This window comes from Molothrus aeneus, chromosome 3 (assembly GCF_037042795.1).
Source record: "Molothrus aeneus isolate 106 chromosome 3, BPBGC_Maene_1.0, whole genome shotgun sequence".
Taxonomy (NCBI): Eukaryota; Metazoa; Chordata; class Aves; order Passeriformes; family Icteridae; genus Molothrus; species Molothrus aeneus.
Genome location: NC_089648.1, coordinates 4,909,503 through 4,935,104, shown reverse-complemented (window position 1 = coordinate 4,935,104; position 25,602 = coordinate 4,909,503). Strand labels below are relative to the sequence as shown.

General features: G+C 47.0%; 4 protein-coding genes and 1 long non-coding RNA gene across 7 annotated transcripts in view; 3 read left to right on the top strand and 2 right to left on the bottom strand.

Annotated features, from left to right (window-relative positions):
- The first annotated feature begins 4 nt into the window (after positions 1–4).
- Positions 5–885, top strand: MTLN (mitoregulin). Its single transcript, XM_066546082.1, has one exon. The coding sequence runs from the start codon at positions 29–31 to the stop codon at positions 203–205; it is 177 nt and encodes a 58-aa protein (XP_066402179.1). The 5' UTR covers positions 5–28; the 3' UTR covers positions 206–885.
- Positions 886–1,513: 628 nt separating this feature from the next.
- Positions 1,514–13,330, top strand: NPHP1 (nephrocystin 1). The gene is made up of 20 exons (XM_066546074.1): positions 1,514–1,582; positions 1,831–1,895; positions 2,604–2,664; positions 3,059–3,195; positions 3,526–3,718; positions 3,904–4,005; positions 4,490–4,581; positions 4,694–4,733; positions 5,014–5,098; positions 5,672–5,766; positions 6,049–6,177; positions 6,954–7,028; positions 7,295–7,405; positions 8,320–8,402; positions 9,368–9,444; positions 9,719–9,818; positions 9,926–10,038; positions 11,291–11,364; positions 11,474–11,518; positions 12,914–13,330. The coding sequence occupies exons 1-20, from the start codon at positions 1,514–1,516 to the stop codon at positions 13,190–13,192; spliced, it is 2,025 nt and encodes a 674-aa protein (XP_066402171.1). The 3' UTR covers positions 13,193–13,330.
- Positions 7,875–16,283, bottom strand: LOC136554238 (uncharacterized). Its single transcript, XR_010783297.1, has 4 exons — positions 14,479–16,283; positions 11,374–11,478; positions 10,357–10,492; positions 7,875–8,709 (listed from the first exon to the last, which is right to left on the bottom strand). It is a non-coding gene; the product is annotated as an uncharacterized lncRNA (long non-coding RNA).
- Positions 13,854–17,477, top strand: MALL (mal, T cell differentiation protein like). Its single transcript, XM_066546080.1, has 4 exons — positions 13,854–15,036; positions 16,113–16,280; positions 16,494–16,616; positions 16,952–17,477. Exons 1-4 carry the CDS (start codon positions 14,935–14,937, stop codon positions 17,012–17,014), a joined length of 456 nt encoding a protein of 151 aa, XP_066402177.1. The 5' UTR covers positions 13,854–14,934; the 3' UTR covers positions 17,015–17,477.
- Positions 17,319–25,602, bottom strand: part of ASB3 (ankyrin repeat and SOCS box containing 3) — a 14,312-nt gene continuing 6,028 nt past the window's right edge. Inside the window, exons 1-10 of one of the 3 annotated variants that reach the window (XM_066546075.1) lie at positions 24,824–25,564; positions 24,205–24,415; positions 23,753–23,914; positions 22,889–23,001; positions 22,386–22,521; positions 22,006–22,183; positions 20,497–20,694; positions 19,446–19,697; positions 18,586–18,719; positions 17,319–18,018 (exon numbers count right to left, since the gene is read on the bottom strand). In XM_066546075.1, coding sequence (XP_066402172.1) covers positions 17,771–18,018; positions 18,586–18,719; positions 19,446–19,697; positions 20,497–20,694; positions 22,006–22,183; positions 22,386–22,521; positions 22,889–23,001; positions 23,753–23,914; positions 24,205–24,415; positions 24,824–25,039 — 1,848 coding nt within the window. In that variant the 5' untranslated portion in view covers positions 25,040–25,564 and the 3' untranslated portion in view covers positions 17,319–17,770. Of the gene's footprint in view, positions 18,019–18,585; positions 18,720–19,445; positions 19,698–20,496; positions 20,695–22,005; positions 22,184–22,385; positions 22,522–22,888; positions 23,002–23,752; positions 23,915–24,204; positions 24,416–24,823; positions 25,565–25,602 lie in introns of those variants that run through there. The other 2 variants (XM_066546076.1, XM_066546077.1) reach the window with 2 other exon arrangements.

The following is a 25,602-nucleotide window of genomic DNA, read 5'->3' as shown; positions in this document are numbered from 1 at the left end:
GTGCCGGGCTCGGGGGAGCGGGCCCGGGATGGTGCTGGAGGCGCTGCGGCCGCGGGTGGTGCGCTGGGCGCTGCTGGCCGCCTTCGCCGCCGGGGTGGCGGTGGGCTGGCAGGCGGGCCGGGCGCGCCGCCGCTTCCTGCGCTGGCGGCAGCGATACCTCCAGCGCCGCCTCGCCGCCGCTCAGGAGAAGCTGGAAGCGGCCTGAGCGCCGGCATGGCCTGGCTGCCCCTGGCTGCGGACTCCGGGCGGCTCCTCCGGCGGATTCGGCTCCTCCGGAGCACCGATGGGCGCTGCCTGAGCCGCTGGGAACGGGGGAAGCGCTGCTGGGGAAGGACAGCATCCCTGGCATAGCGGGGCTGCCGGCTGGACAGCATCCGTGGAATAGCGGGAAGGACAGCACCCGTGGAATATCAGGGCTTCTGGGGAAGGACAGCACCCGTGGAATATCAGGGCTTCTGGGGAAGGACAGCATCCGTGGAACAGCAGTGCTGCCAGAGAGGAGAGCATCCATGGAATAGCAGGACTTGTCTTCCTCCCTTCGCAAAGCAAGATCCCAAACTGTGTCAGACTAACCTAAGAGCTGAGGATATGCAAGCAGCGATGCCACGCTTGGAATGGACTGCTCGGGGCGATTTGGAGTCCCCGTCCGTGGAGGTGTCCAAGGAACAACTGGACGTGTCACTCGGTGCTCGGGGATGGGTGACAAGGTGGGGATCGGTCACGGGTTGCACTCGGTGATCTCGGAGGTCTTTTCTAAGCTCAGCGATTCCATGATTCTCGGATTTCCATATTCCACAAAAGGGTTGTCTGCACTTGTCCAGCTCTAAGCCTGCTGCTCTGCCCTTGCCAGGAAGCGCTGCCAACACAATAAACTAGCAAAACTCATCGCATGGTGCTCCTAGGTGTTTATTTCTGGAATAAATGTGAAAACGTGCCTTATGGGCACATGTAACAAGTCCCATTATGGGTGTGCATGGGGACAATTAAGTGGTGAAAGAGCTCATGCTTTGGCTGGGTGAATGAACAAGTGAAATAAAGGAGTAACAATTCCTCCTGGCACTTTGGATAAGGAATTGTGAAGGTAGCTGTAGCAAATTCCTTCTTCCCTTTGCTAGAGAATGTCAGGAGAAGGAATGCTGGGGGATTCATTGCAGGCTGCTGGTTTTCAGAGGTATTATGGAGTTCTCATATCTATGGGGGAGAAAAAGCACTGCCCACAGCCCGTTAAGGCTTGGTCTTGATCTTGCCCCTCCTTCCCAAACTTAACGATCCTGCCATCAGACTGGGGGATCTCCAGAGGTGCCTTCCAACCCCACCTATTCCGTGATTCCGTGGCTGGGATCACGAAACGCCATCGTTTGTCCCCACATGAGCCCCGCCGGGTCTGTTGGGGGTGCGAGGGACCTTCCCGAGCTCGGGGCTGCGGGGGCCGGGCCGCGGGGCTCGGAGTGCTCCGGCCCCGCCCCGGGCCCGTCATCCGGCGGCGCCGGGGCTGCCCCGTTGCCCGGTGACGATGGCGGAGCGGCGGGCGCGGGGGCCGCTGCAGCGAGTGCAGCGCCGGAGCCGGGAGCTGCGGGCGCAGGTACCGGGATTGTACCGGGGATGTACCAGGGTTGTACCGGCGTTGCACCGGGGCTGCACCAGGGATGTACCGGAGCCGGTCCCGGGGATGTACCGGGGCTGCACCGGGGATGTACCGGGGCCGGTCCCGAGGATGTACCAGGGTTGTACCGGGGCCGGTCCCGGGGATGTGCCAGGGTTGTACCGGTGCTGGTGCCATACCGGGTGTCTCGCCCCCCCCGGCCCTGACCGCCCCGTCCCCTGTTGCAGGTGGAGGCGCTGCGGGCGGAGAGCGCGGCCGCAGCTCCCGGGCAGCGGGAGCCCCTTCGGCTGAGGTGAGGGCATCCTGATCCCCATCCTGAACCCTTATCCCGAACCCCCATCCCAATCCCCATCCCGACCCCCATGCCCCAATGCCAGTGCCCCGGCGCTGCCCTCACCGTCCCCTCTGGTACCCTCAGCAGTGTTCGCTCCCTCCGTGCCTTTTCTCTCCCGATTGTGCAGCTTTCTCCCTGCCCTTCCCTCTCCTGTTTTCCAGGCTGGCTCTTTCCCAGCCCTCTGGGGCTGAGGACGGTCTGGAGAAGGGAAGGCTGAGATGGGACCTCACCAATCCACATAAATATTTCCAAGGTGATGGTGCCAGGCTCTTTCCGGTGTTCCCAACAACAGGATGAGGAGCAATGGCCATAAATTAAAACACAAGATCCACTTCAACAGGAGGGTGGCAGAGAATTGGAAGAGCTGCCCAGGGAGGGTGTGGAGTCTTTCTCCCCTCTCTGGAGACATCCCAAACCCACCTGGATGCATTCCTGTGTCACCTGCTCTGGGTGGTCCTGCCTGAGCAGTGGGGTTGGACTGGGTGAGCTCCAGAGATCCATCCCAGTCCCAGCTATTCTGGGATTCTAGCCAATGCTGCTGTTTGGGCTTGGAGTTCTCAACCTGAAGGGACACACAGCACCTAAAACGACACCTTTCAGTCAGCAGGTGTGGTTTGGGTCAGAATTTTAAGAAAATACCATCTGCCTGTCTTGCTCTCAATGCAGATGTACAGAGCTGAAGGAATTGGTGGAGGAAAATACAAAGGCTCTCCACGCTTTGAAAAAAGTAAGTATGGAGATAAATTTGTGGTTTCCTCCAAAATTCACCATGGAAATCGTTTAAAGAAAATCAATGTTCCATTTTAGATGGCTCACAACAAGAGCAGTGCCCAGCACTGCACAATCCCTGCTTGTCATCTCTCCAATTTATATTTTTTATATCCATTTATATAATTTAAAACTCACTTGAGTGCTTTATTTTGTCCAAGTCCCAGGTGAAAACTTAACAGAGAATTTCACCTTGGCAGAGTGAAATTCTAAAGAGGGAGTGGCAGCAGCCCAGGAAGGGGAAAACTTGTAAGACATGTCTGGAAAACTTAATTTATAGAGGGACTTTGATTCTTTGAGCAATTAATTGGGGAACTTTGATTGTTTGGGGCATTTGTTGGGTTCTCTGTCAGGCTGACGAGCCTGCGCCGGTGGGGAATTACAGCCAGAGGAAGGAAGAGGAAGAAAAGCTTTTGCTAAGACTCTCCCAGCAGCTGCAGAAACTCCTTCTTGTCTTGGATCAGGAAAATGTGACAAAGAATTATCCAGGGTGAGTAGCTTAAAGATACAAATGCAAATGGTTTTTTAAAGGGTAGCTGGCATGGACCTTGAAAAATCATTATCTCCCCCCCTTAATTAGCTGAAAAATAACAGAAGGATCAAAGTAGAAGTGCTCAGGAGAGAAGTCATTTATGGCTTGCTGGGATTTTCTCAGGGTGCTGGATAATGGATAAGGTTTGGAGGAGTTTCTTCAGGACAGAGGGAAAAACAGAGGAATGGAAATGCTGTATCTGAATAATGTCCTTGCAGAGGCTTAACAGCATTTCAGAAAGTTTGGTGGGAATGATACTAAAAAAATAGTTTGATTTGTTTTGGGTAGGGGTGAGGACCACCAGAAAGGCCCTCATGCAGAAGAGGGAAATGAAGAAGAGGAGGAGAGTGAAGATGAAGAAAGTGAGGAGGAAGACACTGAAGAAGAAGATGAGGAGAAATTGTTGGATGATCCAAATGTTAGAGAATGTGTTGCTGTTGGGAACTTTGATGCCCAGCAGGAAGGGGATCTCACATTTGTGGTAAATATCTCTCTGTAAAGGATGTTTACTGCAGATCACTCTGAGTTAAGCAGTAACCATAATGAAATCCTGTGCTTTTGGGATTCAGCCATTTGTGGGATTTGGGGAGAAACTGGAGTTAGGTCCTTTTTCATTTAAATATTTGCTTGTTTTTTTTGTCTCTGTCTCTTCCTCCAATGCCAAAGAAAGGTGAAATCCTGCTCATACATGACAAGAAGGAGGATGGCTGGTGGGTAGCTGAAAATTCCAAGGGGGAGAGAGGCCTCGTTCCCAGGACCTACCTTGCGGTGGGTGTGCTGCAACCTCTGTCCTCATCTCACCTCTGCTCTTTTGTATAGATTAATGATCAGTAATTAATGATCTGGTCACAATGCCACGTGCTGTTTGGAAATAAAGCCAGTTATTTGGAAATAACTCCATGGTTTTGTCCCTGGGCCTGGAGATATCCATCAAAAGCAGCATTTCTGTGCCTTGTGAAGATGTGGCAGAGAAGTTCCTTGAATATCAAAGTCAGAATCTTTGTCACTTAAAGGTCAGCTCTGAAGACTCCAAGCTGCCATGGCTTGATTTGGGGTTTTAATAATTTATCTGAAATGAGAGTCCATGTAAATGTGGGAGAATTTTCTTCATCACAGAGAGAAAATCTCCTATTCTAAACTTACTTAATTTATTCTAAACTTATATTAATATGGGCTGTTGTTGGAGGAGGCATTTTTAAGAACAGAACTGGGAAGGAATGAATCCTTTTGCCATTTAAAATATGAATTCCAGGTTCCTAAGGAAGAGGAAGAAAGCCAGGAGGAGTCAGAAGAACACATAGAAGTGGTTGATGAAACAGCAGATGGAACTGAAATTAAAAAAAGGTAAATGGAATGCCTCAGATATGGTTGTGAAGCTGCTGCTGTTTGGAAACAGAGCAATATTTAGTGGCTAAATTTTTGTTCATTTACTATAAATCCCTCTATTTTCTTCCAGAACAGATTCCCACTGGAGTGCTGTCCGAGCCATTGTAGAGGTAGGTGCCCCTCTCACAGGGCAGCTGCACCTGCCATAATCTTCATTATTTTGCAGAAAAGCTGTGCCTTCCCCAAACACTGTGTCTCATATCAAAGACCATTGTTCTTAATTAACATCTGTGGTTTGGGAGTTTTTGGTAGCAAGAAATGCCACAAAAATGCTTCCGAAGAGGTGACTGATACCTCAAGTTTCTGGTTGCAAACAGAGCTGTAAATTAGGATGAAATTTGCTGTTAAATAGCAGGACCAGCAACATCCCTTTTCCTTTGTTTTTCCTAGAATGACACTGTGGAGGTGCTGACCACCACAGGGGCAGTTCCTGCAGGGTTTCGCCCATCCATGCTGTTCCAGCTCCTGGAGGAAGGTAGGGATCTCACCTGGCAGCATTCTCAGGTCTCTGTGGTGGCTTTCTCATCCTGTCATCAGCCTGTTGGACCCCAGTCCATACTGCTTAATTTTAATTAATTGGCTAACTGGCTATATTTGACCCATAAAAAAAGTATATTTTTTTCCCTTAAATTTTAATTTATCAATGTGAAATCCTGACAAATTTCCTCATGATTTCAAAGTGTTTCCTCTTTAGAAGTTTGTTCCTGTTGACTTTGCAGGAAATGATGATTTTTTTTTTCTTTTATTTTAATCTTCCCGTTTTCTCAAAGGTCTTTTCTAGTCTCTTCACCAAATATATTAAGACATTTCATGTTTTGTTAGTCTTTCTGTTTAAAGCTGTTTAATCTCTTTTTAAAATTAAGTTACTGTGCTTTTGAGATGAAATACTTCAGAACACTCACAAATAGTAAACAGTGCTCATGGCAGATAATTCCATAGTTTTGTTTAGTCAAATATTCAACTGGTCATGAATTTTGGGTGTTGTCCTTTTTGGCACAATAAAGATAATTTGAAAAACGAAGAGTTTTTAAATTTACTCTTGTTGTAGGTGAAGAGTTTCGAGGAAGTTACTATTTGCAACCCAAGCTTACTCCATCCCAGCTGGCTTTCAAAGACTTGGTGTGGAACTCTGAGAGAAATACTGTGAGTATTGCTGCTAAGGAGGGCACAAACCTTATTTGCCTTCTTTCATTTTGGCTAACGATCATGTCTTAATTTGCAACTGGTGCAAAAATTTCTTCTGCTGGGACCTTCTGTCTGTCCTCCTAAAACATCCCTGGGGCAGAGCTAAAGGCTTGTGAAGAAATCCTGCTGCCACCACTGCACCGGGTTGGTGCTTGGGAGAATAACCTCAGTCCATAAACACAAGATGAGACCTCGTGCAGAGGGGCCTGTAGGCTTAATCCTCCTTCTGCTGTGTTTCAGATCCATCCTAGACCCACCAGAGTGTCCCTGATTGTCACTTTATGCAGCTGCAAGATGATCCCTTTCCCTGGGAGCGGCGTGCGCGTCCTCAGCCGGCACGTCCGGCTCTGCCTCTTCGATGGCAGCCGGGTAAGGAATGTGTCTGCTCCCCAAAAAGGGACTGCAGGAGGTTTGGAGCTTCCAGCATCCTTCAGGTTCTGCTTCCTCTCTGTCCCACTCAGAGACACACACACAACCTGCCTCCCAAGCGGTTTAATTTATGCTCAGATGAGTCTGGTTTGAGCCCACTCGCCCAGAAGAATAGAACTGAATGATAAAACAGGCCAGACTGCATTGATGGGCATGGCCAGGCAAGCACACTCAGCCCTGCTTCCCTCCCAAGGTGCTCCACAAGGCACTTGGACCCCTCCCTTTTTCTGCCTTTGGTTTCTCCCCCTCTGCTTTCCTCTCGAGGTAAATCAGGTGCAGCCCCAAAATGCCCCAGAGCAGAGTGAGGTGAGCCAGGGAGCTGGTGACAGTCACACCCTGTCCCTGTGCTGGGTGGCCCTGGGAGGGGCTGGGGAGGGAGCTCCATTTCTCTGAGTCCCTAATTTCGAGTCCCCCACCTGCCATTGTGCCTCCTGGCTCCTTTGTGTTCCTGGCAATGTGTGTTTCCTGAGCTGATCTGTCTCCTGGGATGGGCCTGGAGCAGCTGGGTCAGGGGCAGATTCCTCCACGTGCCCTTGATCCTCTGTTCCTTTGTGTGTGTGCATAGCAGCTTTTTGTAAAAACATAACTCTGATTATCCAGCAGTTTTCTTCCAGTTGTCTTTGTTGCGTGCAGTGTTGGATCCATCTGGGATAGCCCTGCATTTTCTGAAAGGGGCTTTCCAGAAAAACTTACCTTAGCTTTTTTCCCCACTTTAGGTGCTGAGTAACATTCACACAGTGAGAGCCACGTGGCTGCCCAAAAATCCTCAAACTTGGACCTTTTCTCCAAGGGTAGGTGATACAGCCCCTGGCTGTTTACAGCTTCTTCCTTCAGTGTCACTAAAGTGTTCCTCGGTGGCACATCTGTGCTCCATGGAAAGACAATAAGGGGAGCAAAATTTTGACTGGAATTGGTTCTCTCCTCATTTTTATATGGATTGGGTCTAAGATCTTGTGTTGAGTGAGGGATGTGCTTGATGGCCTTTAAAAATCAAGATTTTTTTTTTATAGGTACATTAACTTCTTTTTTTTTTTTCCCCTCCGTCTCTCTGTACCAGGTGATGGGCATCTTACCCAGCTTGCTTGATGGTGACTGTTTTGTCAGGTCCAACTCCCTGTCTTCAGACATTGGGATCTTGTTTGAGCTTGGCATCACCTACAAGTGCAATGTGAGTGTGGGTAGGTGCAGTGGAAACCACTCCAAGGTTTATAAAGGGAACCAGCTGTTCCCAGTTAGAGAATATCCCTCATTAGAGAACAGGATTAGAAAATAGGATTACCTGGAAGGAGCCTACAGGAAAGATGGAGAGAGGACTTTTCACAAGCTCATGTAGTGATAGGACAAGGGGGAATGACTTCCCACTATCAGAGGGCAGGGATAGGTGGGAAGGAATTCTTCTCTGTGAGGGTGCAGAGGCCCTGGCAGAGGTTGCCCAGAGGAGCTCTGGCTGCCCCTGGATCCCTGGAAGTGTCCAAGGCCAGGTTGGATGGGGCTTGGAGCACCCTGGGATAGTGGGAGATATCTCTGCCCGTAGCAGGGGGTGGAACAAGATAATCCTTAAAATCCCTTCCAACCCAAAGCATTCTGGGATTCTCTGATAGGAGAATATCCCTAATTAGAGAATAAAAATCCCCCTGGCTCATGGACATGAGTGTCCCTGTACCAACACTGAAATAACTTGTGCCAAAGATCCCATGCCATGGGATCACAATGGACTAGTTCTCCCCTCACTCCTGCAGTTTTCCATCTCTGTGATTTATTTCAGATTAATGTCCTGTACAGTTGGAAAACTAAAGTTTTAACTGTTTCAGCAGCATGGACAGTGGTCTGCAGCTCCAGTTTACACAGATAGAGCCTATCCATCTGGGATATGCTGCTGGAAAGCACAACAGGTAGTAAAACAATAGATGGTAAAGCCAGAAAAACGACCCTCAGAGAAGGCAGGTTGTGGTTTTTGAACACACAAAGGTGAAAGAGGAAAAGGGGATAACTACAACAATTTTCACACGGTTGCTGTTATTAATTGTGGTTCAGTCACTCATTCTGGGTCAGCTACTCAAATAATTTTTCTTTTTTTCCTAGTCAACAGGTGAAAGAGGAGAGCTGAGCTGTGGCTGGGCCTTTCTGAAGCTTTTCACTTCCACTGGGATTCCTATTCCTTCCAAGTGAGTTTGTTGTGTTGCCTTTTCCTGCTCCCCCTGTATTTACACACAGATGTAATTTATACATCTGTTTGAGACTGAGAGTAAAACTCATCTTTCCTACTTACACACTGCTGGGGCAGGGGCCATCCAGACCAGTCCTTTGGCATTCTGGCTCTTCTTTGCTGCATCATCCCTTTCCCAGGGGAACATTGGTAGACTGGTTCCCAAGACATGGAGTCAGGTGGGAGTTGTTGTGAATTAATCTCTCACTGCTCTTGGAGTATGAATTAGATTTTTCAGCTGATTTATGATTAGTGGGTCCAGTCATCTGAAAGAATAATGAATTAGATTTTTCAGCTGATTTATGATTAGTGGGTCCAGTCATCTGAAAGAATAATGAAGTTTGTATATTTTTATTCTATTAAATGTAGGAAAACTTTCTGTTTATTGACATAAATAATTCATTGTAGCTCAGACTTTCAAGACTTGGTTTTTGCCAAATATTGGTACACACACACACACACACACACACACATATATATATATAGTGTATATGTATTCTGAATTTATCTGGCTTACAGCTCAAAAAAATACCCAAATACCCACGGGACACGTCTACTGTTCTAGAACTCTAAATCTCTTCTAAGTCTCATATTTTAAATGTTCTATTATTTCATTAAGTAAGATGGTATTACAGATTAAATTTCATGCTAGTTTCAGCAGTGACTTATTCTTGGCAGAACTGGGGTTACATTATTCTTTAACAAATTTTAAATCTGAAAGATTTTAATTGTTGAAGTGGTGATTCCTCAAAACCATTGTAGCGAAAGAATTGCTAAATTCCTTGCAAGAAAAATATTTGGGCCGTGGAAAAGAAACAATGTTGTTAATGGCTTTTAAAATAATTGACCTCCCAGTACAATTAAATTCCAAAAACAGTTGAATTCCCAATATCATACAGGCCTCAAATTTATCTTTATTGGCAGGATGCATGAGCTGGTCCTGAGTGGTGGAACTCCCTATGAGAGAGGCGTTGAGGTTGACCCATCAATATCGAGGAGAGGTGTGGTTTCTTTTCAATATAATATAAACATAATAATGTAATTAATGCTGCATCTCCTTCACACAGTCCCCACAGCCTGGCTTGGGTTTGTGTGTTCTATTTTTGCATGCATTTTATTATTTATCTGCTTTTGCCTTGGCTGTGGGGAGCTGGGTGCTACCAGGCTAACTAAACTTGAAAGAGTTCTCAACCCACTGAAATGCCCATTTTTGTAATATAATCATTACTGTTGTTTCAAACTGACTGTTTGAATCTGTGCTGTCTCTACCTGCAGCAGGCTCTGGGGTTTTTCAGCAGCTTATGAGCCTCAGGAAGCAGCCTGTGCTTCTGGTGAAAGTGAAGTCACCGAGTGTGCACTCCAAAGACATCCTGAAGTGAGTCCTTGTGCTTCCATAAAATGAAAAAGTATTCCAGACAGCCTAGAGAAATCTGCAGTGTTTGCAGTGAACACCTCAGCTGCTGTCCCTTATTCTCCCAACAGTTTTCTCCCTGAAACATTAGTTGGGGGCATGTGCTACATCCATCTCCTGGTGTTTTATCGGCAAATCCTTGGAGATGCCCTCCTGAAGGACAGGCTGAGCATGCAAAGCACAGGTGAGCACTGGAGGAAGATCAGGTTCATCCAGGGAATGACTCTTGCCAGGTCTGCCTTGGTAAGAGATGTTTTTGGCACTCAGGCTAAGTTATCCTCTTTATTTTTAGTTTTTAATTATTATTTACTTGCTGACAGTAGGGAGAGACAGAAGTTGGAGAATTCTGGATTTAGAACTCAGTGTCTTGCCCTGATTATTCAACAGAACTAATGATAGTTCATAGCATTCTCCATTTTAAAACCAACTTGAAATAAGGAAAAATTACATTTCTTGACTGTACTACATATGAATTTATATAGGTGAGAACTGCCACACTTACCTGATTTGATCTGCATAATTTAGGACAGTAGATCAGGCTGATGACCTCTCCTGGAGTTAAATTCCCTTTGGATTCAGACTTCATGTGAAGCCATTGCAAGGCTTGAACCCCAGGAGTTGTTCTGGTAGCTGTGCAACTAAAGAAGATTTCTATTATTTCAAAATCCACCATCACTTTAGGAATAGACAACTGAAAATGTCTGTTCTCCTTCCCAGAAGGAAGTCCTGGCTCTCTTCCCCGAAATGTTTGGGCATTAGTAAATGCTTCATGTTTACCAAACTTACCATCAGCTTCAAGGTGAAGGGACAATTGTACATTCAATATTTGAAATCACATGATAAAGAAAACACTTCAGCCAAAATCCTGCTCTCTGTCACTTGGAATCTTACCACAGTCTCATTAATTAAAATAATCACAGGAGCAGAGTGATTTCTCATGGAAGTGACCCAAAAAGCACCAGGACACCTGTGCAGTGGGATATGTGCTCCTTTGGGAAAATTCACTGTGCACTTGGTCCTTGGTTCTCCTAAAATGCCACACCAGGCTGAGGTAGAACCCAAGTGTGTTTATCCATAACATCCAAACTAAGCAGCACAATTGCAGCTGTGTATAAAAAAGGCAGGTGCAGAAATGAGGGAAAACACCTCTGGCAGGTAAATCAGGAAGGGTTCATGTTTGCTGGTGCTCCCAATAAACAGCACTGGGGTTTGTGTGTCCCCTCTCCTGGTTTAACTGTCTCTCAGCCACTGAGAATTGGCTGCAGTCAGAACAGTTTTTAGGGAGTTCTCCTACCTTCCCTGCTCTGGAGAACTGTCACAGATCATTTTCCCTTTGGAATAATCTGACAGGAGGGGATGTGCTGAATACGTGGATGTGCCAATACTTTGAAAGCTGATTCTTCCTTAGCTTTGAATGTGTTTGTTTTCTGTTTCAGACTTAATCTGTAATCCTGTTCTAGCAACTTTCCCTCACCTCCTGGATCAGCCAGACCTGATGGATGCACTTCGGGTATGTTACCTTGTCAGGATTTCCGAGCTCAATTTGAGCTGCTTTTTTTTTTTGTCCTGGGAGAAGACAAAGTTCTCCATCCTTGCTCTGATTTTTCATTTCATTTTAGAGTGCCTGGGCAGAGAAAGAAAGAACATTGAAGAGAATTGAGAAGGTAACAAACTGCAGGTTTTTCTTCCCATATATTCAGGGTAATTCCACCTAGCTGCTCCCTGCCAGTGCAATTGCTGCTTAGCTTTTCCTCTCGCCATACATCTGTTTAGAAAATAGAGATATGTAAATGCAGTTCTTAACATTTCTCACCCAGATTTATAACAGTAAACCAGGAGCAGGAGGAAAATGAAATTAACTTGTAACTTTTTATTTCAGTGTTGTTAGGGGGGAACCTGTTACAGGTTGGTACCCAGAGCGGCTCCCTGTCATGATGTGCTTCTAACAGTCATGGATACAAAAAGGGACTGTGTATGCCCACAAAATCATCTTCCTTCCTCCAAATTCTGAGCTTCAGTCCTCCCACAATCTGCCTGGGAAAAGGCTCCCTAAATTCCTCAGATCTCCCTACCCCAGAGAGTTGTAATCCATGTTTTGGCACGTAGGCAGCTGGAGAATTTACCTGGTTGTCCCTGGGCTCACCCAGATCTTGTCCTACATCCTGTCCCCTGGACAGGGAGCAGCTGCAGGAACTGAATGAGAAAGCCATTGGCTCTCAGTGCTGGATTTCCTGGAAGCAGCAGTGGGATATTTCATTCCTGTGCATGCTCCTGAATTGATGCACAAGGATGGCTCCCTGTTTACGCAGAACAAACACCCGCTGAGTCAGAGCAGCTTTTTCAGGGCCATTCATCCAAAAGGAGAGCAGATCTGCTCACGGAATTGGCAACTCCCTGGGATCCCAGAACCATCCAGTCCTACCTGACTGGCATGTGCCACTCCCAGGGGAGGATTGCTGAAGGCTCACCCCTGGTGTGGTTCCATGAGGCTGAGCTGTGAAACGCTCCCTGCCAGGCACAGCACTCCTGGGGCTGGGACACTCCGGACTTGGATCTTGCCCATGGGTTTGATAATTGACCAGGCTGATCCTGGCTGATCCTTTGTCTGTGGGTTTTCCAAACTGATCTTCACAGGGGAGCACACAGGTCATACCATGCACAAAGAGTGGGACAGCAGTGCCCGGGGGCAGCATCAGCTCTGGCTCCAAAGAGCGGGATCAGAGCCATGCTCCGCCTAGGACAGCAGGGAGATGAGAGGAGTTTGGGTTTCCAGGGCAGGGAGGTTGTAGCACTGCTTTTAAGAAATATAAATACCCCACAGCAAAGGGCTCTCAGTGCCTGTAGTTAGTGGGAAGGCTGGCAGAGTTCAGGTTTGTGGATATGCTTGAGGCTTATCTGAGATAACAGATGCATGTTTAGGAAGGTCAAATCTCTTCCCATTGTTTTCCTGGGAACTGGGAGTGAGTTGCTTGGGATTTTTCCCTGTGTACAATACTTTGGAAAAGTGCTTGGCAACCATGTGTTTGCACTGAGGTATTTTCAAACACTCTTCTCTGCAGAGAGATCAAGAATTCCTAAAGTCTGCGTTTGTCCTGGTGTACCACGACTCTGTGTTCCCTCTGCTCTGCTCCACATCCCTCCCCAGCTACAGATGGGCTGAGGAAGAGGTGGAATTGTCTCGCTGGAAGGTGATCCATGACTTCCTGAAAAGGAGCCAGGAGAAGGATGGTGCCCTGGAGTACCTGCTGTCATCAGAAAACACCCACAGAGCCTTTGACATCTCAGAGCTGGCCTATGATTTCTTAGGAGAAGTGAGGGAAAACAATCCTGGAGAATGAACAATTCAGGCTCTCTAAGGACGTGGTAACAATAAAATTAAGTTCTTACCAAAGAGATTGTGTAGGAGCTGAATTGTAATGGATATTTTAGCACAATTAAAAGATTTTGAGAGAGATTAAAATTATTTTATCTGTTTATCTGCTGGAAATTGTATTTTAAATTTTTAACTTTGCAGGGTTAAACAAGGCTCTGGTTGCCTATTACTACCTGTTGTAGCTATGTCAGGTGTCATATTTTGCCAAAGCTGAGGTAGCCTTTTTCTCTTCTCATGCAGCTTCCAATTAATTTCCAGTGTAGTTTTAATCAGGGTGAACAAAAGACTCTTTGTCCCAGTCCCCCAGCAGCCTGGGAGCAGGGAAGGGAAAGAGCAGAGATCTCTAAGAATGCTGCTGAGCAAGGACAGCCAGCTTAGGGGAAGAATCCTCTCTTGCCCAACCAGTGACCAGCAGGTTGCTCCGTTTTTAGACTGTTTGCCTGTTCCTCTCCCCCACTCAGGAGAAGGCTGGGTTCCTCCCAGGAACGTGCCTGACCCAACACAAATAGCAGCAGGTGGGAATCCTGGGAATGCTGTGTTTCCCCAGGATTGTTTCCTCTGCTGACCCCTGAGCACCTTGTGACCACAGGCTCTGTGTGCTGCCCATTCCCAGGGGGAAGTGATTAATCCACTTTCTCTTTAGTGCTGGAGCATCTGGATGCTTCCTGCAGGGCGATGGGGACATTGCCACCGAGTCACACCTGGATTTAAGCCCAGGCCAGGCTCAGTTTTGTCTGGCGAGATTTGAAACAAGATTTTTGAAAACCTCCACTGCATGGAGCCAAAAACCAGCTCCCACTGGAGTATCTGTAAACTGGAGCCTCCAGAAATACCACCGGACACTTCCCCCAGCCTAGGAAGCGCTCAGAGACATGGATTTGATCTTTGCTCTGTGTTGTGCAAGAGCTTGGCATAGAAGCCAAGTTCCTGGGGCATCACCTGTCTCGCCTAGCAGAGCTGGGATAACTCACTGGGACAGTGTCTTCCTCCTGCTGCAGCCCATTGCCCTGGTTAATGGGGTCAGTCTGTCCTCTCTGAGCCACCAGGCAGAAGTGCCACCCCCAGCCTTTCATCCCACCCCTTATCTGGGAGTTCTGGGGCCAGGCAGAGTGCACTGGATGAGACAGCAAGCGCTTCCCGAATCCAAACTGCATTTGCCAGGAGGCAGAAATTCCTGCAGCTCCCCTTCACACCTTACTGGGCACTCGGGAGCACATTGCCAAACCCTCCCGGTGTGCTTGTAAAATTTACCTGCGAGTTTCTGAAGGCTGGATGTGCCTGGAGGGTGTGGAGGTGTCTGACGTGACCGCGGAGCAGAAACCTGAACAGAAAGGGGAGGAGGCAACAACAGTGGAAGCTAAAATATTTCAGGATTGGAAGCGTGCCAAGAGAACTGTTTGCAGGAAACATTTCTGTGCCGGCAAGGTGTAGGAAATTTTTTCTTTCCCTCTCCAGTTAATGACCTTGCATTGGTGCCCGGCGGGGCCGGGGTGCCGTGTGTCCCATCGCGGCTGGCAGGGGGATGCACAGAGCGGCGCAGCCTCGGGCGGTGCCAGGGCTCGGCGGGCCGGGGCAGCGGCGCGGTGCCAGCCCGGGCCGGTTCCTGTGCTTACGTCCCGCGGGCGTGTCCCTTAAATCCCGCACGGGAGCGGCGCGGGACAGGCGAGCGCCAGCGGAGCCGAGCGGAGCGCTGTCAGCGGGGCAGAGATGGCCTCGGTGGGTCCCTCCGCAGCCTCCACGCAGCCCGACCTGCCCTCCGGAGCCGCCGTCTTCAAAACCATCCCCTACGCCTTCATCCTGCCGGAGATCGTGAGTATGCCTCGCTCCGCCGCCTCACGGAGCCCGCTCCTGGCTAAAATCCCCCGAAGCCATCCTGAAGGCAGCCTGACTGGGGAGTGACATCTTGTCTTTGAGCTTACGCTGAGTGCACAAAGTATTCCTGATGGGGTTTTTTAGGAACAGCTTGAGGACAAGGCACACTCGGCTCCATCACAGCCTGCGTGAGGGTCACTGGCTGCAGTGGGGCTGGGAGAGGCTGAAGAGCTGCTGGCTCATCCAGGGCAGACTGGGAGCTCTCGTTGTCATGAAGCAGCTCTCTGTAGAAAAGGCTGGAAAATCAAGGCAGTTTTGCTCTCTGTGTCTAGTAGTTCCAGGGGTTGAAGGCATTTGGGCGTCTGGTAATGTGTGATGACATTCCATGATTCTTTCAATTGCTTCTGGGTCCAGAGGGCATCCAGTGGGACCGGCCAAGATAGCACCTGATGTACTTTGTCATGGTGCACGGGGCTGGCAACCCACACACCCTGTGCTCACGGGCACAATCCCTGCCCGTGGTGGTGGGCTCAGCTCCCTGCTGCAATTCCAGTGGTTTCACCCACCACAGCTGGGATGGCACAGGGTGGCACGGGCTCATCCCGATGACCCTGTGGGCTTTTTGTGCTCAGTAAATATTTTGGGTGGATCCAGAGTGAGCAACTCACTCCAGGCTGGTGCGTGGAGTGAGAGGAGACTTCCTTGTGCTGTGATTCCAAGCCCTGGAGATTAACGAGTGGGCAGGGCTGGGTTGAGGCAGCCGCTCACTTTTCCCAGATAAAAGCACATTTTCTGGCTTCTCCACCAAATCCCTCGGGGTGAGACATTTCCTTGTCTGCAAGGCGGCAGCAAACCCTTCCCTTTCGTGTGAACACTCATTTCCCCTGAGTTTTCAGGGAAACCAGTGCCAACTTGCTTGCTTGCTTCCCATAGCACTGGGATGCTCTGGGACAGATGCAGGGGTTCTGCTGGCTGCTGCAGCTGGCCCAGGAGGGAGGCGAGGAGGGAACTGGGGAGGAAAAGAGCTTTTCCTCATCTCACACTCATCAGCGGCGCCTGTTTGTCCCCGGCAGGTCTGCGGGACCTGGGTGTGGATCCTTGTCGCTGCTACCTCCGTCTCCTTGCCGCTGCTGCAGGGATGGGTGATGTACGTGTCCCTCACCTCCTGCCTCATCTCCCTGCTGCTCCTCTTAAGCTACCTCCTCGGCTTCCACAGGAACAGCGAGAACTGGAAAGTGCTGGTAAGGAGGGGATGGAACAGGGGTTGGCAGATGTTGGCAGCAGCAATGTGGGCACAGGATCACCATGGCTGGTGACCAACCAACCCTTTCCTCCTTTTGCCTTGACTGGAAAGTCCAGGGGAGCTCTGCTGTGAAACCACTGCTTGGTTTGGTCCCAGGCCTCTCCAGGCACCTGTCCCCCTTTGGGGCACTCACAGGTGCCTTGTTTTGCAGGACAGTTTGTACCATGGCACCACGGCCATTCTGTACATGAGCGCCGCTGTCCTGCAGGCCAACGCCACCATCAACTCTGAGTTCGGCGTCAACGTCAACTACCAACTCAACAGCGCTGCATCGGTGAGTCCAGAGCACCCTGCCAGGCTGTAGGACACACACTCACCCCTGCAAGGGCAGCAGCACGTGCTAAAGCCACAGCAGAGCCACCCCAAATGCCAACAGGGCAGAGTTTCAGCTCCTCAGCTCTGCGGGTGGTGCAGCTGGTGTTGGCTTCTCAGGGTGCACCAGTTCACAGACAGCCTGATGTTGCTGGGTGCTGAGAAAAGCTGAGGCTTTGCCTCTCCTTTGAGGCTGGAGGGAGCTCTGTGCTGGGAGGCTTCCCCATGCTGAGAGCACTGGGAGGAGATGGGGTTTGACTCTGCCAGCTGACCCTTCCTCTTCTTCCTCTCGTGCAGTTCTTCGCCTTCCTCACGACCTTCCTGTACATCCTCCACGCCTTCAGCATCTACTACCAGTGATCCTGGCAGCACCAGATTCACCTTGACAGGACGAGGGCTTTCCCAGTGTGAGAGACCTTGCTGTCATCCCAAGGTGTCCCTGCTCCAGCCCTGTCACCAGGCCTCAGGAACAGCAAGTCCTTTTGCACTCCATCACAGGAGGGATTTTGCTGGCACAAGTTGGTGTGCCTGTGGGACATTTCCTGCCTTGCCTGGGGGAGGGACTTGTGAGGGGAGGGACTGGGTGCAGGCCCCAAGCCTCCAATACCAACATTCTGCCAAATATTGACAACCATGGGAAGAGAAAAAAAAAAATCACTGTTCCTTCAGCAAACAATCTCCTTTCTTATGTAATTTGCCTTTCTCCGGTTCAGCTCCATCCCTCCCCAACACAAGTTCATAACAATGATACAAGATTGTGTTCCTTGACTTTTAGATGGTTTCATTTGGTAAATGCTGTATTTGGAATAAAGTGTCAACGGGCAGATTTTGACTACTCTGTAAGCTGTGTTCACTGAAAAAACCCATTTTACTTCCCAAGAGTTAGAAAAGAAACAGAAAATGTTCATTTACAAAGCTACAACAGATTGTAAACAAGCAAATCATAGAACCCATAGGAAATTTCTAGATGTAGTACAAAACTACAGTGAAAAGAATGATTACACGGGAGGAGAACAGCCATTTACAGCAGCTCTCCTCCCGTGTCTCCTGATTCCCATTACAAAACCTGTGGCTGTGGAGTCCAGGCACCGGCACCGCCGTCACGGAGCACCGGTGTTACTGCCGTCCCTCCTCCGTGTCCTGTGCCTCGGAGTGACTGGAAGGAGCTCCCTCCTGTCCCTGCTCCAGGCAGTCCTGCAGCTCTGGGATGCTGTTGGCTCGCAGCACATCCAGGTAGAGCAGGTAGTCCTGGAGGCAGGCTGGCAGCGGCAGCTCCCGGATCACACGCTCCGAGCGCAGGTGCTCGCTCCCCAGCAGGGACCGGATCTCCAGGCGGCACAGGTGGGACAGGGAAGGAAGGAAGGCTGGAAAATGGAATCCCAAGTCAAACACAGAGCAGCTCTTACTACACCAATATATTTACCAATAAAAAAGGAAATCAAGAGTGAACTTAATCTCAATTTTCCCAAATAACTCCCGTTTTTTAAACTCCAAAAACATCCTCATTAGCTTCAAGCATTCTAAAGGAAACATGATTAAATGACATTATCACTTGGACAACTTAAAATTATTACAGACTCTTTTAAAGAATAATTTCCTTTGAAAGGAATTATTAACAAAGACATCTAAGTGCAGTTTCTCAGTCACATAACACAAGACCTGCTTTTCTGAAGGCTGAACTATGAAAAATTCCTGCACAGACAATTGAATCTTTTTGGCTGGTCACATTTTGATTATGTTTGATTTTTATGGTTTGCATTTAATTCCTGCCCAATGCTTACAAAACAGGACAGATGCCTCATTGGAAATACAAATCAAATTAGAGAAGTAAAACATAACTAAGTCATATTGTCATCTTCTCCTAAATGTTCCCATCTGCAGCCTGGAAGCTGGACACACGGAGACATTATTTTCCTGCCTGTATTCCTTACCAAAATGGCTCTTGGAAGTCCAAGTGAACTTCTCCTTGTATTGGGAAAGGTGTTGCTCCACAATTGGAGGAAGTCTGCTCCAATTCATGAACTCCAGGACAAAATTAAGGACATCCTCACTCATGGAGAAAATCCTGTGTAACAAAGACTTCTTTAAAATACCTTTTTAAAGTATTTGTAGATTACAGAATAAAAGACCAAAAAGCAACACATGTGATACACAAAGACAGTGACATTCATTCAGTGACTGAGTAGCAAACTTGTGGTGTGTTTACTACAGCCTGCAGAAAATACAAATATTTCAAAACTCTAAGTTTAATCCTGTAGTGCCCAATTAAATATAAAACATCACCAAGCTGTTGTTTATATGTGGAAAAACTTCAATAATAATAATAATAAAAAAATCTGACTGGAATTTTTGCCACATTGTGTTAAACAAAACAGTCTCAAACTGCATCCGTTTCCTCTCCTCCCAGCCTTGGCCCAGCTTCATTTCCCATTTGTTTCCCATCCCTCCTGACCTATTTCTCCCATTGAAATTTCTTCTTACCATGGCTGTATTAAAGTATCACACACACAATTTGCAGCTAAATTTGGGGGTTAAGTAGAGATGTTAGATATAAACTTGGGAAGTGACCCTTTATTGCTATTCTAGAGAAAGGCAATTTCCAGTCTGGCTTTCTTCCTAAAGAAAACTGTTTTACTGCCTCCAGACATGACGTGTGAATGATTTATTTCAGACTTTCCACAACCCCTCCCGTTCCTGATGGTGGCAACAGATTATCAAGGGCCATCCTGTAGCAGCTTTGCACATTAGCATGGGATGTTTGAGTTAAGAAAGACAAGGCTCCCTGCTTTACCAGAACCTGTGCATGAAATTCACGGGGTTGAAGCCAGCCAGGAGCAGGCAGGGCAGCCATTCCTTGTATTCCTTCTGCACTGTGCTGCTGTAGAGGATGAAGTCTGTTAATTCCTCTTCCGAGGGCAGGGAACAGCCAGACCTCAGGAAGCGCCGGAACAGAGCAAACTTCTTATGGCACAGGCAGTGAGCCAAGTTGATGCCACGCAGGGTGATGCCGTATTTCAGAAGGACATCAATGAACTGGTAATACCTGTGAGCAGAAGGAACAGGGCATCCCGTGAGCTTTGCCTCAGAAAGCACCCACCACTTGTTACATCTGTCTGCGATAAAACGTTTCAAAATGTTTTTATTAAAATCCTTCTATCATTACCTCCAATAGGGTAAGGACTGAGACTGTGACTGGTGCTGCCTTTTAGGGATTAGAGGGCACATTCCTCCACAGAAGGGGTGACATGTGTTACCTGCCAGGTTCACAGAGCAATCACCTGCTCTGCATCCCTTCCTAAATTACTTATTATAAAGCAGCACCAGGACAAAAAGGGAAAAATGGCGTCCAAGGATTTTTAAAGGCAGCTTCCTAGGAGCAGGCCAGGAACTAAATTCACTACTAACAAACCTTGTTAATTTAAATGGTAGTCATAAATAAATTATAAATAATATAAATATTTTATATAATTATATATCATTATTAAAATAGAAAGATTTATTTATCATAAATATTATAATAAATATTTATTTATTATAAATAAATGCATTTCAATCCATGTACAAAGAAATAATCTGTTAAAATCTGAGAGGATTCAAAAGCCGTTTTTGAAGATGTTTTCCTTAGTGCGGCAAGCGAGTCACACTCCAGGGCTTCACATTAATATTCCCAAGGAAATGGGAATAATGAGGAGTGTCTGCAAAGGGGGAACACACTGGCATTCTGGAAAAACGTTAGATGATAGAAAGCAGTTGAGGGAAGAAGGTGGAAACTACAGTTAAAAGTAAGTTAATTAAAGCAAATATGATTACGAATAACTCCAAAATAGAAGAGGTTTGCTTACTGCTTTTGGAAGATCATGCACATGGGGGACCTGCAGCCGAAGTCCAGGCACTCCTGAGCATCTGGGCTGAAGCCCTGCTTGAGCAGCATCTCCAGGCACTCGCCGTCCCCGCCGTACAGTGCGGAGTACACCGGGCTCACTTTGCCCTTGCCCTTGTCACACACCCGGTCAGTGACTGGAATCAGCAGCTCCAGTATCCTGCAGATGTTTAAAACAGCTGCTTTCTGATCTCATTGCAATGACTGATCTTAAACACACAGCTATTTTTTCACAGGGTCGTTGCAGCTTTGGAAGAAAATTGTGTTTTTTCACTCTTGAATTTGCAGCTTTATCATTCCATACGCAGACCCCCGGCAAATGTTGTGCTTTGGGATGGATTTGGGCTGGAAAGAAGTATTTTAGACCAAACCAGGGACAGCTACTTACTATTACCCAGCAACTCTTTCTACAGCAACAGAACACCACTGCACCCTAAATCCCAACTCCAAGGAAGTTTGGAAGCAAACTGTAAATGTGAGCTGCAAATGAAATGAATTCTTATTTCTATGAAACAGAAAAATCATTCTGTTTACACCTCACACTCCAGGCCACATCACATTAGTGACAAACACCAGATCCTTTGCTGCTGGAACCTACTGGTGCTGCATAAGAGTTGCCAGTGATGTATCATCATTTATATATTTAAGTGCTGTCCATGTGTGAATCATGGAGTTCCTGAGAGATCCTTCTCCCCAGTGGTCTACTCCCAAAACTTCCTTCCACTCTTGGCTCGCTGCTGTGGAACTGACTTGTATATCTGAAATTGGGCAAAGCTGCAAATTCATCTCTGGAAAGATTAAAGAAACTGTTTCTGTGGCTTTGATTTTTCTGGCTGGTCCAGCTAATTCAATATTTGCATATAATTACTTTTGCTACTTAATATAGAATTCTAATTAGCAGCTGTTCGAGTAATGTATAATGTATAACATGGTTATTTGCATTTTTAAATGGAAAAGTAAAATGGCCATGGAGTGAATTGGTATCTGGTTCAGCACCGTGGAAAACCCTCTAAATTCCTTAGGCTATGGATCAAACCCAGGTTAAATGCTGAATTAAAAATCATATAATCACAGAATGGGTGGGGTTGAAAGGGACCTTCAAGGTGATCCAGTTCTACCCCCTGCAATGGGCAGGGACACTTCCACTCTCCTAGGCTGCTCCAAGCCCCATGCAACCTGGCCCGGAACACTTCCAGGGATGGCACAGCCACAGCTTCTCTTGCAACCTGTGTGTGCCAGGGCCTCACCACCCTCACAGGGAAGCATTTTTCCCTAATATTTCATCTAAACCTACTCCCTGTCAGTGTGGAAGAAACTACTAAAGAGACATTTAAAATACAAAAATAATCAGAACTTCTAAACTACAGTTTGAACACTCAATTTTCCTCCCTTTTAGGGTTGAACTTCCTCCTTTGGGGATCAGATTTGTGTGACCAGGACCTTCTGTCTGAATGCCTCTTCAACCACCTACTTTGCATGGCCCATCTCAGCTGCTGCATGGATGGGTAACTGCCAGTTATCCTCGTTGCAGTAGAGGTTTGGGTCTGCCCCTGCAGCCAGCAGCAGCTTCACACAGTCCAGGTGTCCCTCCTGTGCAGCAATCAGCAGGGGAGTGGCCCTGTCCTTGGCCTGGCAGTTGACGTCCGCACCTGACACAAGACAAAACCAAAGTCACCTCCATCAGTCATTATCCTCCACAGGGTGGCTTCAAATTCAGCAAGGTCTCCTCAGCAATAAGGAAATAAAACCTATAACACTTGAAAAGATGACGTGCAGGAGCAGAGCTCCAGTTGCACTCAGTGGGAGCTGCCGGGAGGGAGCGTGGCCAGGGAAATGGAGGGTGGTGGTTACCGTGGGACAGAAGCAGGCGCAGACTCTCCAGCTGGCCATACTGAGCAGCCACAAACAGAGGGGTGATTCCAAAGTCATCACGGCAGTCCTTGCTGGCCCCTTTCTCCAGGAGCATTTGCATTATCTCAGTGCAACCCTGAAATCAGCGTTTTTATTCTCAACCAGCAGGAAAGCAAGGAAATGACACAACCCGTTTTCCCCCACATGATCCAGACAGAAATAATAAACCCCATGATATGTATTCAATATCCTGAAGATGCACTTAAAAATTAATGGTAAAAGAAATTAGGCAAGTTTAAATTGATCACTTTTGCTCATTTACATGATAAAGTGATTTGTATGTGTTAGAACCATTAAGCCAACATATTTTTAAGTACAAGCTTATGACTGCTAGGGTAGGTTAGGAAAAATTACCTGACAAAAATGCAATAATTATTAAATAAATAATTATCCCCCAGAATACACCAGTTACACCAAAATTACATTATGTGCTCACAGGTTACCTGAAAGGAAGCTTGGTGCAAAGAATTCCATCCAGACCAAGAATGAGAACCTTCAATATTTGCTCCGTGTTGGAGCAGGAACTTGACAACCTCTGTATGTTTATTTTCAACAGCTTCCACAGAACAGTAATAAAAAGAAAAAAAATCTTATTGAAGAATTTGAAAAAGAAATAATTTAAGTATTTGGATTTAAAAGCTCAAAAGGTCACACTGCCAACTTCCTGAAACAATAATCACAATTCCTTTAAACTTGCCCATTATATACTGGCTTGCCTTTTATATTTAGATCCCCAAAACAGTGTTGGGGAATGGAAATGATGCCAAACTTGGAAAATACTTGGAATCAAAGGTAACATGGCACGCATGGTGTCTGGGTAGAGAGGCAAGTAAACCAATAAATGTATTTAATCAGATTATTTAGAAGCATTCAATTAAGCCTAACATAAGTCATAGAAAAAAATGTTGAAATAATGGACCTTAATTGCCAAACTAAGAATGTCAAAAATTAGTCTTTTTACATAAGAATTAGGGAGGAATTATAAAAATCGTAAAGGCTTTGAAACAGCCTCATACAGATGTAATCCTGAACCTCCTAAAGTTTTTCTGTGCTTGATGCAGAAAATATATTTGCTTTTATAATTTATAATTTGCTTTTATATTTTGTTTTAAAACATTGTCTGAAGCAGATTTACCCATAAACAAAAGGTTATTTCCACACCTCTGAGTCTAAAGCCTGTTTATTTAGGGCTACAAAAATATGCAACATGGCAGGCAAGTAAGAAACTCCGGTGAGTTTAAACTCGGAGAAACTTGAGTTGTAACTGGCGAGTTCAAACTCTGGGGCTTGAGGAAAGCTTGTGTCACCTAGGAAGAGTGGGGTGGTGGCAGATTCAGTGGTGACATTGTCCAGGTCAGCCCCAGCTTCCAGGAGAACCCGGAGACATTCCAAAGAGCCGTGACGGGCTGAGAGGTGCAGAGCACACATCCCTTCAAACGTCCTCGAGTGGATGTAGTCATCAGCTGGAGCTGCAGACGACAGGAAAAAGGGGATATCTGGCAGTGAATTGCAAAATACAATCATTTTAAGAAAATAAGAGAGTTATTTGAGATATGTGGCCTACGGAACACCCATGAATATGCTGTTATCACCTCAAGTATCACCCATGAATCCCAATATGTCAATTTCTACTTCCCACAGTCAGGAAACCACACAGAAAATCCCCAAACAGGAATAGGATAAATCTATGGAACTTGTATTTTCTATGACAGGGTAATTTAGCCCAAAATCACGCTGTTTCCCATTAGGTTTTCCTTACCTTTATCAATGAGGAGCTTCAGGCACTCACTGGAATTGTGCGCTGCCGCTTCGTGGATGGGCAGCCACCTCCTGTTATCCGGGACATCGACGCTGTATCCCCGATTTATCAGTTCCCTCAAAATCTCAACATTGCCTTCTCTGGCTGCAAGGCCCACGGCCGAGCACCTGTCGGAATAGGCTTCTGTGAAATCCATCCCTGGCAGGGAGCTCTGCAGCAGGAGGAAAGGAGTAGAGGGGGAAAAAACAAAGAGAGATGTGTGTTGGCACAATATAGATATGAGGGCGGTTTAGTTTGTTTAGCAGAGGATTTGGTTTGGTTTGTAGGGAGATGGTGGTTTGGGGGGCTTAGGGAGAGGTAATTGCCAGGTGTGAAAAATGCCAATGACATGTTTTTAAAATTTTTTAAAAGTTTAATAGTAATAAAACGGTTATAAAAATAGTAATGCAATTAGAGTAATAATAATTTGGACAATTTGAATTAGGACAATATGAAACAATAGGAACAAAGAGTTACGGACGTCCAGGTACCTTTTTCTGGGCAAAATAAGCCCGAAGAAGGACCCACGTTAACAGAGGATTAACCATTAAAAACAACAGCCTGTTGCATATTCATACACCTCATCCATGATGCATAAATTCCATTCAAACACAGGATTCTGTCCGGTCAGTGTCAGCTTCTTCCTCTGAATCCTGACAGCACCTTCAGGACTGAGCAAGGCAGGAAGTTTCTTCTGATAATGGAGCAATAAATTCTCTTTCTCTGAAAGATTTAGGTGTCCTGTGGCTGCTATCTCAGTGCGAGTCCTTTCTTTAGAAAAAAACGTATCATACATAGCACAGTTTCTATTTTAACATTTTGTTATAACCTAAAACTATATTTAACACACTATTTGAGAGAATTAACACAGCATTACTTTCTAACAAAAACACATACAATATTCATTTTAATATTTGCGAAAAGCCAAACATAAAATATGCATTTTTCACACCTGGGGTTGTGAGAAATTAAACCAAATTTATCACAGGGTGGGCTGGGGAAGGTCGTCTGTGGGTTTTGAGGGGAGGTGGTTGTTTGGAAGGTGTTTGGGGATTTAAGGGGAGGTTGAGTTGGAGGAGAGATGGTTGTTTACGGGGTTAAGGGGTGGTTCTTTGTGGGGTTTGAAGGCAGAGGTGGTTGGGGGCTTTGGCGCAAGGTGATTGTTTGGGGGGATGCGGTTGTTTGCAGGACTGGGGGGCGAGGCAGGTGCCTGGGGGAGGTCGTTTGTGGCTTTGGGACGTGGTCGCAGGTGGGTTTTTGGGGTGACGGTCGTCTGTGGCCTTGGCGGAGGCTGCTCGGGCCGAGGAACGGCTCCCGGCGAGCTGTCACAGCGCCGGCCCCGCCAGGCTCCGCCGCCGC

Coding starts and splice junctions, on each gene's coding strand:
- MALL (XM_066546080.1), top strand. CDS start 14,935: ATGGCCTCGGTGGGTCCCTCCGCAGCCTCCACGCAGCCCGACCTGCCC. Junction 16,281..16,493: donor GCGAGAACTGGAAAGTGCTG/GTAAGGAGGGGA, acceptor CTTGTTTTGCAG/GACAGTTTGTACCATGGCAC. Junction 16,617..16,951: donor AACTCAACAGCGCTGCATCG/GTGAGTCCAGAG, acceptor CCTCTCGTGCAG/TTCTTCGCCTTCCTCACGAC.
- MTLN (XM_066546082.1), top strand. CDS start 29: ATGGTGCTGGAGGCGCTGCGGCCGCGGGTGGTGCGCTGGGCGCTGCTG.
- NPHP1 (XM_066546074.1), top strand. CDS start 1,514: ATGGCGGAGCGGCGGGCGCGGGGGCCGCTGCAGCGAGTGCAGCGCCGG. Junction 4,734..5,013: donor CTGTCCGAGCCATTGTAGAG/GTAGGTGCCCCT, acceptor TGTTTTTCCTAG/AATGACACTGTGGAGGTGCT. Junction 5,767..6,048: donor GGAACTCTGAGAGAAATACT/GTGAGTATTGCT, acceptor GCTGTGTTTCAG/ATCCATCCTAGACCCACCAG.